The 17463-nt window shown below is 37.4% G+C and overlaps 1 protein-coding gene across 1 annotated transcript in view; it reads left to right on the top strand.

Annotated features, from left to right (window-relative positions):
• The window catches only part of adamts3 (ADAM metallopeptidase with thrombospondin type 1 motif, 3), a 69313-nt gene that overhangs the window by 20876 nt on the left and 30974 nt on the right, over positions 1-17463 (top strand). Inside the window, exons 5-7 of the mRNA XM_060883624.1 lie at positions 5718-5905; positions 15812-15895; positions 16848-17004. Coding sequence (XP_060739607.1) covers positions 5718-5905; positions 15812-15895; positions 16848-17004 — 429 coding nt within the window. The remainder of the gene's footprint in view (positions 1-5717; positions 5906-15811; positions 15896-16847; positions 17005-17463) is intronic.

Genomic DNA, 17463 nt, shown 5'->3' on the forward strand with positions numbered 1-17463 from the left:
TACTGAATCTTTCTCAGAACTCCTTCCAAACAAAGAAAGACAGATTGCTGTCAAGTGCAGTTTAATGTAAGTGATAAATTTTATCCATTCAATCTGTGTTTAATAAATAAAAAAATAAATATAATATGAACATTGAAAGCTTTTATTGATGGTCAAACAGGAATCGTCTTCCATGTTCTTCTTACTTTGCGCTCATAAATTGTCGCTATTATGTTATAGTTATGTAGTCACTGTAGACATGCATCTTGGATGCACTGATTACAGTGCTGAAAAAGACAACCTTCAACCCATGTGTTATTTAACAGCATAGACAAAGTACACGTATGCTTTTCCAGTTTTTTTTGCCCCTCACAACTTGAGCTGTGTGGATTAAGGAGCCTGTAAAAACAGCAATGCCCCACAAGTCTGGTTTCCATATTGAGCTCTTAAACACCGCATGCGTCGTGACCTAATGTTGATCCCCAAGTTGGGGAAATAAAAGACTTCTCTTCTCTCCTATCAAGGCCTCATTTTGTGATGAAATATTAACTTCCATAAACCATTCGGTAGACCAACGTGTGAGTGTCTATGTGGTGTACTGTATACTCTCTGCGGTTCATGAAGACAATACTGTAATGCTGCAACAATACTGTAAAGTTTAGATAAACAGCCAGTGATTTTTATGATCCTTTTTTGATGATCGTGATGCTTGTGGTGTCTTAGAGGAAGACCTTGAGATTGATGCACATGTTCTCGAGCTATAATTGGAACCACTAGTCAGGCCAGCTTTAGCCAAGCATATGCTCAGACTCAAAATAACAGAGAGTGATTCCAAAGTATGCGCCCCTTCAATATTTTTTTGCTTTGTACATAAACCTAAGGCATCAACAAGGGAAAATTTTATGCAACGTGTGATGTACTGGCAATCATCTAGCAAGAGTTTGTGCTTGCGCTCTTAAATGAATCATCAGTCATGGATTACACAGTCAACATGCTTGCCATCCTCTCCTTCAAAAATGAGGTGTAATAACAGCCTGATAAATACTTTCCATGGAATATAGTTATAGACTCTATAGCTCTGGTCTGAAAAATAGAGACAATCTTGAGCATTTCAGTGTATCAGAGCAGGCCAGTTGAGTTTTTTGCAATTGTTCCATTGAATCACCTAACAGCCACGGCATCTGGCAGAGAAGCAAGAAGAGCTTTATTACCATCCCACATTGCTCTTATTTTCTTCACTGTAGGTGCATGGACTGCCACAATTAGATACGTGGGTGAAATAAAAAAGGAATCCTTAAAATGTCTAAAAGGAGGATGCCATTGTCACTGTGCAGACTGGTAGTTATCTAAGACTGGAGGTTTGCAGTATATATATACGATTGATTATGCATAAAGGCAAGATATTTTATTTCTTATACAGTCATTGTCCACTTTATTAGAAGCACATGTGCACTTGCTCATAAATGCAATTTTACATTCAGTCAATCATGATGCAGCAGTGCCAAGCAAAAAGGCATGCAGACACTCGTCAAGAGCTTCAGTTAATGTAACATCAGACATCAGAACGATTTGACACAATGCACATGATGCATTTTTTTAGCTCACCATGGTTGTAGAGTGTTTGTTTGCATTACCATAGCCTTCCTGTCAGATTGAGAAAGCCTGGCCATTCTTCAGTGACCTCTCTCATCAACTAAGTGTCTCAGCCACCAAAACTGCGGCTGTATAAACACTGTTGTTTCTGATAGGCAACAACAATGTCATTGTCAAAGTCACAGATCACATTTCTTCTGAATTCTGATGTTTTTGATGTGAAGCTTTGAATCAAAGCTCTTCATATGTATCTGAATGGTTTTATGCGTCGGTTTTATGCATCACTGCTGCTGCTATGATTGGCTGATTGGATGTACGGCTGTTGCTAATGCAGTGGACAGTGAGTGTATAATAACATTGCAGACAATTCATTTAACTTTATTTGACTATTCGGAATGAGCAATGCATATGTCAGTACAAGCCAAATTTTGGAAGAAGTTTTGAGATTATGCTTAACTTTTTATACTTTTTTAGTTTTTTATACTGATGTAGGACCTTTAATCTGAATGTTGGAGGGCTCTAAAGCTAAAGATAATTTCAGGACATTTGTATGAGTTCCGGATTAGTGGTAAGTATGGTTTGATATTATAGTTACCAGTCTCTGTCAAGACGTGTCCCTGGCTTTCCCAGGCACCAGGATTTCCTCTGCATTTCCTTTTGATGCGGATCTCTATGTTGAATATGAAGCATAAGAAATTTCACATCCTCCATGAATATCAGAACCAGATTTCTGTTAATGCCAAATATCCTAAAGTGTTTTTTACGAGTTTGTGGTAAGGATTTTGTTTGCTTTTTTAGTAAAGACTTTTGTTAGAACACCTGGTTTACCTTAAACAAAGCACAGTATTAAGTCCTTGCTGCATTTCCATCAGTAAGGCCACATCTGTTTTTGTTTTGAGAAGTGGAGGGTCTAGATTATACCAAGCTATTCTGTTTGTGTGTGTGTGTGTGTGTGTGTGTGTGTATTTGCTGTGGGAGCGGATATATCTGCCTAGTTACGGGGTCTCACCAGCCATGTCTGCCCTGCAATGCCTCAGGGGCAAGAAGCTGCCTTGTTTTTGTTTGTGTTGCTGTCCAGAAATGAAACAACCTGTCATCCTCTAGACGCCATAGAAGTCTCTCATGCTTGTATGGGCTGCATGTGAAAATCAATTTTTGAAGCTTTGCATTATACTTTATACATTAATTATACCTCTTTGTGCTTTTGGTTTCAGAGGTTCTCACCGACTCAGTTGGCGTCAGACAGCTAGATTTAATGACTCCTCTTAATAAAACATAAACAAAACAGCATGAGAGCACGTTTATCATTTCTTATTCTCTCGACTCCACAAAATCATTCTCTCGGTTTTTACAGAGATCCAGCTATCATGTTCCTGACAGCTTGAGTGGCATTCAAAAAAAAAAGTGCCACAGAAAATGAATGAATTGAGGAGTGTGACAGGTACAGTATCTTTGACTGCCAGTCCACTTCGCAGCACTGTTTCTGATCTGTCTACATGTCATCTTGCATCAGGATTTTCATTCAGCTTAGTATATATATATATGTTTTTATCCCTCACATGATGATCATATGCGCACATTTTATACGCTGAAGAATTGATATCCTTGGTAAAGGTGGGCAAAACGTGTTCTGAAAAAATCTTTGTGGAGAACTAACTTCATTGCACACTGACAGTTTAAGAGTAATGTACCTGTAAATTGAAGCAAATTTATTCTTATAATTTCATTGTAACTCACTTTGACCTCGTCTTTGTCTTCTATAACAAATTGTGAATGAAAAGTAAGTACGCTGAGTCTCGTATGGATTTAGGTTAGGTTAGAGGTCTGGTATGGTCTAAAGCTTGTTTCTTGGGTAACTGCTGTATATTTGGACACCTATTTTGGATCATTGTCCTGCTAGAATTTCCTTGACACATCTAACCTAGAATTGAAGTAGATTTATTTACAGGAAATATACTAAGTAAAAAATGTATATTTTTGTTAATGACATGCACCTTTACCCATTTTACTAATAATTCTGGAGCTCACTGTAGCTCATAATGAACGAATTTATTTGATTTTAAGTAATTTCACTCGCACATAAGTTCAATCAGCCTAATAATGAAGTTTGTAGATATTCCACAACACCACAATCACTGACATTCAGCCTACAGCCTGCAGATAAGCAAATAAATAAACAAACATTGGCATTTCTCAATGTCATTGTCCTTGTGGACATTCTCCCGCCAATCTGAAAAACGACAGCTCTTGTCATTGACATTCAGAATGCATCGACACACTCGCTAAATTATGCATAAAGGTTGACTGAACAGCATTAGCGTCCAAAGTCTCATGGGTCAAGCATTTGACTCTGACGTGAAGAGAATATCAGTGGAAGACTCTGTTTTGAGTAATTGGCTTTTTAAACACGATCCATTTAGGTCTTTCTGTTGAAACTGTGTGGTTTGGTGTGAAAATGACACAGTAAGTAGCTCAGATTAGCGTGTCCCCTGATACCCTGAAGCAAAGAGACACATTGTGAGGCACAGTGTTTAAGCCTCAGAGATTTAGATAGATAAGTAGATGAGACACTATAAAATACAAAAAACTGTACAAAATGACCTCACTGAGTGGTTGTGTTTATCTCAGCAGGATTCCTGTGAAAGTTTGCAGAATTTTAGAGAATAGCATGTGTGCCTAGGCCTAGTGAATCAACAGCTAGTTGAAAAAAAAAGCTTTAAAATGCACCTAATTCCTGTAACTCAAGCACTGAATAATTATATTCAGCAAAACCCCTTATTGTTTACTTCAACCTGTGGAGATTTCAGTTTGCCAGCTCAGCTTGTTATATTTACAACGGTGCATTTGCATGCTTATAAAGTGTTCCAGCAGTGATTCCTGCTGTAGAGCGCTGCTTCTGGCTTTATTTCCCAGTGCCATGTCTAAAGAGCGCCACGTAAACCGCCTCGTGTTGCATCTTTTCCCTCCTGCTTTATGTTGTTAGCTGTATGCTGTTCAATTTTAATTGCTGCTTCTAGTAGACAGGAAAAAGAACCAGCTTTATCCTTCAAAGAGAGCTTGTTAATCTGGGGGTTTAAGGGCGGGAAGCTGATCAACCCCCATTTTCCAAAGGTAAATAAAACAGCACGAAGTAGATTAAATCCAGCTCTAAATTGTTCAACTATTTAACATTTAGCTTATTCTTCTTTTTGGCATCACAGGATGTAATGCATGTTAATGAACATTGATGCACGGCCACAAGTCCTAGAGTGGAACATAGAATTTGAGCAGAATGGTGAAGCAAATATAAAAAAACTTATAAGTAAACACATGTCTTTATATTACAATCCTTACATTTTTAATGTCGAAACATTTTTAATGAAGTGATGAAGTCTGTGCTGCAGAGTCAGACATCACTAGCGTGCGTGTGGGAGTGAATGATTTTAATGCACCAGTGAAATCCAACTACTTCCAGCACGTGCATGGTACATTGCCATGGCTGGGCACTCTGCCCATGCCGGGAGTATTCGATTTTAGAAACCTTTGCTGGATGGCTGAGAATCTTTTCCTTCTGTACGCTATCTTTACTTCTCTATTTCACCAGCCGAGAAACCCCCCGAGGGAGCACGTTGCTGATACAGAGCAGACCAGGGTGCCTGAGCAGGGCCACATGCACAAAGCACACACACACACATACACCGACTGTGAGTCTCAAGTGCAGGGGGAAGTCCTCAACGTCTTTGAAGTGGAACCTCAGAAACGATGTTTACTCTTTTGGGAGGCAGGCAGGGCAAGAATGCGTATGTAATGATGGGATGCACGAGCAGAGGAATGTGCCTCACAATCCTCACACTGTAGAGTTAAAACCCAAACCATGAGCCACTCGAGATATTTACCTTAGTGCCCAGGCTCATGAAGGACAGTGCCGTATAGACTGGTGAATTATATGAAGCACTCACAGGGCTCATTTTTTTCTTTCTTGGACAACATCCAATTACTTGTATGCCAAGGAAATGTGTAGAAAGTCACTTTTGCTTCCAGGTTGATTTATCTGAATGAATCAGAGAGTCTACAGGGGCAACTTGTAATAAGCAAGATTTAGTCTTTGTGACTCATCACGGCAATAATTTTGTTTTCAAAAAAAATTTTTTTTTAAACCTTTACAGTGCCAGAACTCAGTGTCCCTGGGGCACTCGACAACATCGCCAAACAAGTGAACCACACATCCAGGAGACGCAGGCACGCCGGAGACGATGACTACAACATCGAGGTGCTTCTTGGCGTCGACGACTCTGTGGTGCGCTTTCATGGAAAGGAGCATGTACAGAACTACCTTCTCACTCTCATGAACATTGTGAGTATTGTCAAGTATGAAAGGCTTACAGTTTAATAACTCCAGTCTCTGCTCCCCCCTTACACACATGCTTAAATGAATAATTATACTCCAGGCACTTTAGACAATTATTTTAATCTCAAGATTAAAAGGTGGTTCAAAGACTCTTTCGTGTGTCGAATGTTAACAACTACTGCTCCGTTTTATAGATTGGTGCTACATAAAAAATGGTTGTCTCACCTCTGTGACAGTGAATTCGATTAGTACAGTTAACCTATGACCCTGAGTTCAGTTTGGTTGCTTAAAGGTATTAAATGGATGGTATGTATTAACTAGGCGATAACACGTTTTAAGCCTTTTTTAATAAGATGCCATTCGTCAACATGACAGACTCTTTTTTTTTTTTTTCCTATATTTATAATCACACCCTCCAGTGTCACCCATATGAGGATGAGGTTCCCCTTTGAGTCTGGTTCCTCTCAAGGTTTCTTCCTTTACCATCTAAGGGAGTTTTTCCTCCCCACAGTCACCTGAGTCACCTCAGACTTGTTCATTGGTGATAAATACAAACACATTTAAATATATCTAATATTAATCTTGAATTTTGTATTCTATTAATCTTTATATTATTCTTTATATTAACCTTTTGTTCTATGTTTATGTTCTGTAAAGCTGCTTTGAGACAATGTCAATTGTAAAAAGCGCTATACAAATAAACTTGAATTGAATTGAAGTGAATCTTATTTGAAGCATAGAGCTTTCCCAAAAACAAAACCGCAATCCGCTCATTTCTCCGTTCATAAAGGGGAATAACTTTCTTTCGAGATGATGTAAAATTTGCATTGTAAGACAGACTTTGTGGTTTTGCTTCCCTTTAGTGTTTAACAGCTTTTATTAACTTAGGTCTCTAAGAAAACTATTTGATAATGTTAGTGAGGATAATTGACTTTGTTTTTCGGTCTTCGAACCGTGGTGCACAGTGGCGTTCTAATGAGCTGTCCAATAACGACTTGCTGCCAGCATGTCCACCATCCTCACTGTGCCAGGCTCATTTTCTAGCACTTATCCTACTATACATTGTTATTTCAATCGCTTCAGAGAAAAACAAAAGAAAAAAAACCCTCATGTTGGTGTTGATTGTGGCAACAGCAGTCTTCTGCTGACCCCTCCAACCCCATTTTAATGCACAATGGAAATGGATCACTGCCAGGGTTTGATTGCTGAGTTTCAAAAAAAAAAAAAGAAGAAGAAGCATTTTAAATAGCTCTTTTATAAGCCAGAATTAAAATTGATCCGCATTAGTTGTTTTGTATCAACCCCTGCGGCCCTTTTTTGAATTAGTTGAATGCTGGAACTGAATGCACAACTGAGCTGACACATGACCCCTTGGATGTTTTATTTAAAATTTTATTTCATGAAGAGGCTGTCTTTCTTTTGATATATTTACGAGTGTAAAGTAAATGGTCATATGTCAGTGAACAGTTTAATCATTGACATATTGTCTGTCCTTGTATTATAACTGGTCAGATGAAGACTGGAAAAAAGATCAGGTAATTTTTTTTCTAATCTTTATCTAATCATGAGTCTGTGCCCATGATCGAGTCAGATTCATGTTCCTGTTCTTAGTTGACAGCAATGGAACTCGATGTCGCCTTCTGCTATTGTATATCATCCACTCCAAGGTTCAGTGATCTGTGCATGCTGAGGTGCTTTTCTTTGCTTCTAAAGTTCTAAAGAGTTACAGACGTCTTGCAGCTCAGACCAGTGTAGTCATTTTCCTCTGATCTCTCTCATCAACAAGGTGATTCAGCCTCCAGACCATCCACACGTAGAAGATTTTTTTTTTCACAGACTGTTGTGGGTGAAATTCCCAGGAGTTCAGCATTTTCTGAAATCCCCAAACCAGCCCATCTGGCATGAACATCCATGCCACGATCAAAGTCACGGAGATCACACATTTTCTTCATTTTGATGTGAACATAGACTGAAGCTCTTGATCTGAATCTACACGTGTTGTGATACTGCCAAACGATTAGCTTATTAAGTTACTTCATGGACGTGCAGGTGTACAGATGTTCTGCGTATATATAATGCCATACGTTCAATGCTAGGTAACTGTTTTCATGTCTGACTTGAAATGTTTCATGAAAATGTATCAGTTTGTGCGTTTTTTTTGGTTGAGCTGCTGTAACAGGATGGCATATCATGGTGGCAATGAATTTTGGCTGCTAGTAAGTCAGGCCCAATTATCTGGTAAAATGAATCCATAGCCATGGTGACACCTCATTTATTTTGTATTATTAATCTTTAGTATTTGCTTTATTCTAAGCAGGGTCATGTGGGTGTGAGGTAAAAATACACATTGGATCAGATGAGATTCCTTAGGGCATCATGCACCCACATATCCTATCTTGGAGCAATTTAGAGAAGATAATCCACTTAGCCATAAGTGGATAAACCTATAGGAAACAAATGTAAATATGGGGAGAAGATACACAAACATGCAAAGACAGTGACTGAGCTCAAGACCAAATTAGGAACCTTGTTGCACCACCATGCTGCCCTGGCCCAAATTCTGTTAGGACTCATTTTTCTTGCTTCAGAGATTAGATTGAATTGAGTAAAGTGTGCAATTCTTTGCGAGGTTTGATATGTTGCTTTTTCAGACATTGCTCGTTACTGTCAGGACATGCTTGATTGGTCAGTGTTAGCACTGCTATCCCATACCTCTGCAGGAAGTAGAGATGTTTTTGAGGTTTATAAAGATCCCAGTGCAATTGTGTAATCAGTTCAGTTTGCTCTGTCTTCACCCCTGCTGATTTGAGCGTTTGACAACTACTTGTTGTGATAACAACTATTAGTTCCAATAAGTGACAAAATATCAGTTACTTGTGGTTTCTGATTAAACTTGATATTCTAATAGTCTCTTTAATAGGAACAGTGGTACACATTCAGGCAATCCAAACATCCAAACATCAGTGACAGCAGTGCAGTTAAATCAGAGCCACTGTGACTGAAAATGAATGAAAAAAGTGATCTCGGTGACTTTAATCATGGCATGACTGCTTAGAGTGCTGAAACTGAATGTTGCAAAAACATCTAGTGGCTTAAATATCCACTCTTTATAACCATGGGGAGCAAAAAAGCATAAAAAAATGCACACCACTGCAAACCTTGCTGAATGGCCAGCAAGAGAAGAAAGGCTGAACTGGGTTCCCCTCCTGTCAGGCAAGAGCAGGAGTCTAATCTACAGTGTGCACAGGTTCACAGACACTAGAAACCGATATTGAATTAAGGTCACCTGATGCCTCACTAATAATTGGTGCATACGCTCAATAATGGATCTGGAACGTACATACACAATCTCTTACACAGGTTTTATAAAGAAATACTTGTCTGGAAATTGATCATATACTTGTGCAAGCTTTTGACACATGAGTAGATAGATGAGTAACATTTAGACAGTGGGTGCTGACGTCACCCTGTGGATATGTAAAGAATTACAGCTAAATGCACAAATCACCACACTCGCACATAACACATCATAAAACGATGTCACAAACGATTAGTTTTGTTTGTTTGTTGACTGGTTAATTAGCCTGTTTATATTTATTGACAAGTTGATACCAACTGAGAGTCATCCTCTTGGAACTATGTGCTGAGTTAAGCCCAGTTTTAGAGAGGCCAACACACGAAATAAGTAAGTCCTCTTACAGATCTTAACTACCGTTGGATACCTGGAAACTGATTACCACCAGAGCGAATTTACTGATAATTCAGCAATGTCTTTAAGCTCCAGCATGCCAGACTTTGTGGATAATATAATAAAATTGAAAAGCTTGTATGTCATATTTCCTTCCATTATGGATGAACCGGCCAACATCAAAGCTCAATCTGCAGCCATATCCAGTTTTCCAAATGAACTCCTGTCGCTATAAGGGCACACACTCAGAATGAAGCTGCTTTTTACTTGAAAGCAATTGCATTCTTTTAATGTACAAGGGATTTTAATTCTGTAACTGGCATGAACATAGAGGGGATACACTGCAATCCATGACGCACATTGTCTTGTAGGTTCACTTGTCTTGTAGGTTCACACACACACACACACACACACACACACACACACACACAACAAATTTGTGGGGAGTTTTATAAATGAGGCTCATGGTCTTGATGTCATTTGCGACATGCACATGCTAAGGTCAGCATGAATCCATGTACCCAACCTGCCTTGTGTCAACAGTGTAATAGTGGGGAATGTTTACTAGCCACACATTGATCCTCTTCATACAGTACCAAGTGAGATTTGATTATTGTAATAATTACAATATGTGGGATTATGTGTATCGCTTTATGGCCACAATTTGCTCATTTTATAATGGCTACTTCCAAAATGATCAGTCACCACGTCGCATAGGTATCTCAAACTTCCTTGAACATGACAGTGAGTTCAGTGTACTTCAGTACCTGCTCAGTCACCAGACCTGAAGCCCTTTAGAGCACCTGTGGAGTGCATTAGAACAGGAGATTCACATCATGCAAGTGCTACTGACAAATCTACAGCAATTATAAAATTCAGTCACATCACCATGGGCCAGAATAACGAAGGAATATTTCCAACACAATGTGAAAGAATTGAAGCTGTTCTGAGAGTGTAGTTTGGCCTACTGTGATAGATATGGTCTTGTTTTGGTCTCTAAAAGCTATGGCATGCTATAAAATGTTTCAGCATGACCTCTTTTAGAGATGTGTTGTAATAGGAGTATTGTCTAACTGTAAGACTTCTGTGCTTGTCTTTGCTGTGTTTTTCTCAATAGATTAGCTTCTCATATAAGGGAAAATGTGAATCTGTCTGGGCATCATTCAGTTCAGTACAGTACAGTACAGTACAGTGTATACCATATTCTGTGATAGATTTGATTTCTTTAAGGGATTAAACTTATTTTACACACTTTAATTAAACTTATTTTTTTTATAAGTAAACTGGTAAACAATTAAGTAAATTAAGTTAAACAATTAATAAGTAAACAATTAAATATAGAACCTATGAGCTGATTTTGTCTTTAGATTGCATTTTAAATGACGGGTGTTTGAGCTAATTATGATTATGATGAATTAATGAAATAAGGGCACGGAAGCCTTTATTTTCACCACATATACATTACAGCATAGTGGAATTATTTTCTTCGGATAGCCTAACTTTGGAGGTTGAGGTTGGAGCACAGGGACAGCTATGATACAGCATGCCAGGAGCAGGGAGGGCTCAAGGGCTCAACAGTGGCAGCTTGGCATTGCTTTGGCTTGAACTCCGATCCTTCGATCAACAACCCAGAGCCTTAACCACTTGAGCCACCACTGACCCCATGTGGAAAATATATGTGGGAATGTTTTGCATGTAGTCACAATTCATTTCAACTAGGTTACTGATATATCCAAGTCAGTACACCACCAGGTTTTAACCTCTTAATCAGTATTTATGCTGCATTGTTCCTTTGCACTTTTATGCAGTGCAAAGGCAAGAAATTGCATGTACAATAAGTTATGCAATGTTTAATGCAATGCCAGTGTCATTTTTAGCTTAGAGCTTAAAACACCCATATCTGTATCTGTAACTGTATTCAGATTTAAATGACACATATATGACGCTGTAGACATAACTTAAAGTCAGAATAGACTTTTAAATTATTAAATGTTATTATGTGTACGACAGTGGTTAGACAGAATATCTAAATATCGGAAGACCCACTGTCAAATGATTTATTACCAAGATTAAATAAAGCCTGTAAGCAGGAATAAGGTTTAATTGGATCAGAGTTAGAACAGACATCTGCTGTTAAACAGGAGCATATCACACCAGAACTGTTTAGCCACCTGTTTATGCATTCAACACTGAATAATTGTGTCTATGGCTGGTCTGGAAGATTTCACAGATTTATGTCTGTTACACATCACTTATCTTTAATCCTGATGTGAATTTTAAAGATTTGCTTAATGCATCTCCATCTCCATCACTGTTTCTCAGGATACACTGGGGATTCATTGAAATATACGAAATATCTGACTACAGTGTTTAATCTATTGGTATAAATACACAGATCACTAAATCACTTTATTCTCTGTTGTGAGACATATACATGTGATGTCTCTCTCTTTATTTATTATCTCTATCCATCATCTATCTACCTATCTTTATGTATATATGTGAATATGTATCAGAGAGCATATCATTTAGCAGCATTATAAGTCTTTTGGTTTACGGAGTAGGCGTCAGGGGCCTTAGAGACGCTGTTCCTCCCCACTCTCAGCCACACAGCAGCCTCTTACTGTAGGTAAGTGAGGAAGGAAAAACAGCTGTGTTTAAAAGACCTCTGTATTACCGGCTCAACACTGGGGCTCTTTCATCATTCGTCTGTAGCAACACCTATAAACGCCATCATATTACTCCACTCAACTTCTACTTGCTTTCCCCACCCTATAAGAGCACTGCAAATCGGAATCCGTTCCATTCTCTTCAAAATTATGCATTAGAAATTATATAGGATTCTTGTGAAGCAGTCCTGTTCCTGTAAAGTCAGTTCTGCTCACAAAAAAAGAAAACCTTTACTTTTGAGAGTTTTCATATCGGCACAGTAGCTGTGTGACAGCCTCAGGTGGGAGACTCTCTGAGGGCCATTCTGTCACAAAATGTGTCCTCATTTTAGGTGAAGAGACTTTCCAAGGGTGGGTTCAAGTGCTGTCTAAATGAGCTGCCTAGAAAATTAATGCATGTAGATTTCTATAAATTGATGAGATTGCTGGTAATTTTCCAAAAAATCTATTTTTATTCATTCAAATAGCGACATTTGTGACATTACTTTTTCCACTTTTTCCGAGTTCCATTATATAAAGTCTAAAAATACAAATAACAAAAGACAAAAGAGTAGACTAAGGACCTGCTCTTTTTTGTTAAAACGTATGATAAATATAGGATCAACATATACAGAAAAGATTTTATGTACAGTATAATTTGTACAGAATCCTTTTGAATTTTTCAGCAACCATGTCATCACTCTTTACCCTAAAACACTTGCTATTTTTAAAAGCACATATCGATCCTTCTTAGCAAAGCATTGCACACCAACAATCTTTAATCTACCCTTTTCTCACCGCTAGCTACCCAGTAATGTCCGATATATCATGCTTATTTAAAATCATTTGTTATTTTTAGTCCTAAAAGCAATCTTAAAACGATGAAAAACAAGCAAAGAAGAAATACTGTACAGTAGCTTTTTGTACGTGTTAGTGTTTTATTTCTAGCCTCACATTTACATAATCTTAAAAAAATTTTATTCTTGCCTCACACAAACAAAGAAGCTGATTACTCTTATGGGTACTTCTCATACCTTCCCTTCTCCTCTTACCCACAGCATCAATTGGTCTAATCATTCCAGTTCTTCTACATTATAGTTACACTCACAGCTTATAGGAAGTGTATGGGTTCAGTGGATTCCTACAGCAGTGAAGTGGAAAAAATCTAGCAACATGATCATTTTTTAGCAAAACAGTTCACTTTTTATACTCCTCGATCATGGAGGGTGTTGATTGTTATGCTTGTTAAAACTGAAAAATGCCATGTGAAGTGAAAGACCTCCCGCATGTCATAAAAGATTCAGAAACTTGTTCTGTATTAATTGAGCTAAATAAAGCCAGAGGAAACATAGCAATGCCTTATGATGAAAATGAATCAAATGATGAAAAATGCACAGGCAAATCACACGAACGTGAGGAGAGATCGGTCTTTTACACCTTTTTAAGGTTTTTAAATGTTTGGGTAGTTAATAATTTTACCTCCTTTTACCAGAGACTGCAAAATTATTTGTGCCTCTTTTGCGATGCCCATGTTCAGCATTGAATATCTTCTTGGTGGTTCTTTGTGGTTTTCCACAGTGATGGTTAATGGCACAGATGAAAGTAGACGCTCGCCTTTAAGAATCTGTTGTTATTTTAAGTATTTCTGTTACTTTGCATACTAGAGGAAACACATTGTTTCTCCTGGTGGTCCAGTGGCAGGATCCTATGCGCTCAATACTGTGGCTCGGGTTTGATTCCCGGGTGCGGAGCTAAACCAGCCACAATAGACTTAACTCTCAATGTCCAGTCCTGAGCCTGGATAAGCATAAAACCTGTGCCAAATCAAATATGTGGACCATTTGATCTGCTATGGCGACCCTAATCAGGGAGATGCCGAAAGAACAACAAGTGGAGGCAGTATACATAAAAAAAAAAAAAAAAAATTATATATATATATATATATATATATATATATAATTTTATTTATTTTTTTTTTTATGTATACTTATGTATATGTATACTTATGTATACTTACTTTTATGTATACTTATGTATAAATATATATATATATATATATATATATATATATATATATATATATATATATATATATTTAATTTAAAAAACATTAAAAAAAATTCAGAAACAGTTTTTGTCACACAAATGTTTCAATCTTTAAAGTAAATCCCATATCAAACCCATTTCTTCACTCAAGTGCTCGTTCATAAGCATCTACAGTACAATCCGAAAGTGTTTTGTGTAAGATTTTCCCAACATAGGCGAAAACATCTCACCCTGAAAGCCAACAGTGCCATGACTCATTTTATATCAGATTTGCTGTAATAAAATAATTCATTTGCTTATATAGATTTAAAATATTTAATACTTTCGCTGGCAGACACAGAATGTTCTGGTCAAAAAGGTTAAATAACTAAATAATAAATATATTTTTTAAATTGAATTTTTAATGCAGTTTAATGTCTCATTCAAAACAGAGCTTGAAAAAAACATTAAAATGCCAAGTTGTGGCATTTATTTTTTTTTTCTATATCACGCACCGTTTCTGCTTTATAGACACAAGATCAGGAAAATGTAGCATTTTGTGCATTAAATAGCCCACATGTGGAGAACAGGCAGTCTGATAAACAAAAGACAGTTGGCAGGTAAGAGTCCAGTTTGTTCAGGTTTTAGGAGACATGAGTCAGCTCCTAAAATGACATGTTTCTTCATTCATCCTGTGGAGTGTCTGGTTCCAGGATGCAGTAGCATGGAACCGTTGTTTTGCCAAAACCACTGCTATGGTGCTTCTGGCATACAACATTATAAAATGTTCCTGGGTTTTCTTTGATGTTTTGGATCGGAAAAAAAGAGTCCGTTGTATTTGTTCTCACTTGGATGTATATAGTAGGAACACAGTGTGTAGGTCTACAAGTCTGATGGGTTGACCCCATTGCCCTGCTGAAATATTCCCTCTAAAAATCCCAATGTTGTCTTTCCATCAAATATAGTTAGAAGGTTTATTTATTGTGCTATGAATTGAAGTAATGGCTACTATACTGCAAGCAATTAGGTGCAAATTAAATGTCCAGACCCAAAAGATCTCTCTGTGTCAGTCACAAGGACACATGATTCAACTGAACCTTTGATTATTAAGCACAGTATGAGCTGGTTAACAGCTAAAGCACGTATGATGGCAAAATGTTTTGAGCTTGGGATTCAAAAGACTGTCAATAAGAAGCGATAAGAACAATAAGAACACTTCAGCTAAAATCGTCAGATAGCGATTTATTAAACCCGTGTTTTTACAGAGCACATATAAAATACCCAGCGGGGTGTGTGGCAATCGTATACAAAGCCTTCTTCCACGCTTCTCATAACACCAGTATCTTTCATGTAGTTACTGCATGATATTATTCTCTGTTCCTGACCTTCTCCTGCTGGGGGAAAAGAAATGGGATGTTGAATAAAATACATAGGTTTAACACTTTTATTAGTATTTGAAAGCAAGATTCTTAGTTTTCATAATTCTGTTCAAGAAGAAAAAGATATTGGCATTCAGGCAACAGATTTTTTTTTTATTGTATTCTATTTCAGGTGAATGAGATATACCATGACGAGTCACTAGGCGTGCACATCAATGTTGTTCTTGTGAGGATGATCATGCTTGGCTATGCAAAGGTAAGACACAGCAGATACAACTATACATTTTGCATACATTTTACACATAAAAATGACCAGTAAAGCTCTAATAAAGGAAATGCATAAAAAATAAATAAATAAACATCAAAAAATACCTAAAAAATATGCGCCGGATAAAAACACATAAAATTTACTTATTCAGTTCCACACATCAATTCAACATGATTGGACTCAGTAACTAACATAATTAGTTTTTGTACACCCAACCTGGTTTAATCACTTTTTTTTTTAAAGCACGGAATAAAATCAAACACAAAGCTCACACCTGAGCTGAGACTCAAACCCATGATGCAGAAGTCAAGTCAAGTCAAGTCAAGTTAAGAAGCTGTAATTATTTAAACCATATTCAGCTGATGCAGTACACAGTAAAATAAAACATGGTGATACATAAAACACAGAACTACAGGAGACAACACAACTAAGTACACTACACACACCTACACAATAGTACAAGCAGAACAGTAGAATAACTGACAGGGTCAGTGCAGCGCTGAGCAGTACACAGTTTATTTTGTAATAAAGAGTAAAGAGTAAAGAATAAAACGCAATAGTGCAGGTCTCAGCAATTACAGTACAGTAAATGCTGCTGTTTTGCAGCAGACATATTACCACTGCACTGTTCTACCATGCCTGTATTAATCACCTCAATTTAATACTTAAAAATATCATTTTCATCAGCACAAACCTCATGAGCTTTCCCAGCGTTCATAACACGATCGATAACGCCAACATAATTCAATCTATTAACTATTAGAAACTGCTTTAAATTAAGTTTAGTATATATATTAAGTTATTTTATAAGTTTTTACATTTACATTTTTATGTAATCTGTATAGATTTTTTTCTGCAATTTGCTGCCCCTTTGTGTTGATGAGCAATGTCAAACAAATGAAGACACCGAATGTTAATGTGTTTACTAATGTCCCCTCAGTCCATTAGCCTTATTGAACGTGGGAACCCATCGCGGAGCTTGGAGAACGTGTGCCGCTGGGCTTTCGGACAGCAGAAAGACGATCCAGAACACTCCGAGCACCATGACCATGCCATCTTCCTCACACGCCAGGGCTTTGGCCCTACTGGCATGCAAGGTAGAAAATCTCCTTCACAGATCTACTTGAATTCATCATCATCTTCAGATTTCACACCATACTGATTCACACTTGGCTGTTTACCTCTACATAAATCTTTGCTTTTCTGCTTTTCCAGCTACGAATAATGTTCACTTTGTGGAAAAGACAATTCACTGACAATTCACAAGGCGAATGAGAGGCATGAAAAATGCATTTATTGGTGTTGGTAAAGAAAAATTGTGGGATGGAGACCGAATGAAGTAGAGTTCCCATAATCGCATAGCTGCATAATCATAGAAAATAGATTTGATCATTCTATACAAATTGAGATCTTTCACATTTAACATCTAAAACAAAACCACAGAAACAAATGCATTTTTCAAATCCTTCCTTTCCGTTTATTTGATTTTGTCACATTTGTATTTGTGATTTATTCAGCATGCTCATTGACACTCAATCTGTTTTACATTTTTTCCT

This window comes from Tachysurus vachellii, chromosome 12 (assembly GCF_030014155.1).
Source record: "Tachysurus vachellii isolate PV-2020 chromosome 12, HZAU_Pvac_v1, whole genome shotgun sequence".
Taxonomy (NCBI): Eukaryota; Metazoa; Chordata; class Actinopteri; order Siluriformes; family Bagridae; genus Tachysurus; species Tachysurus vachellii.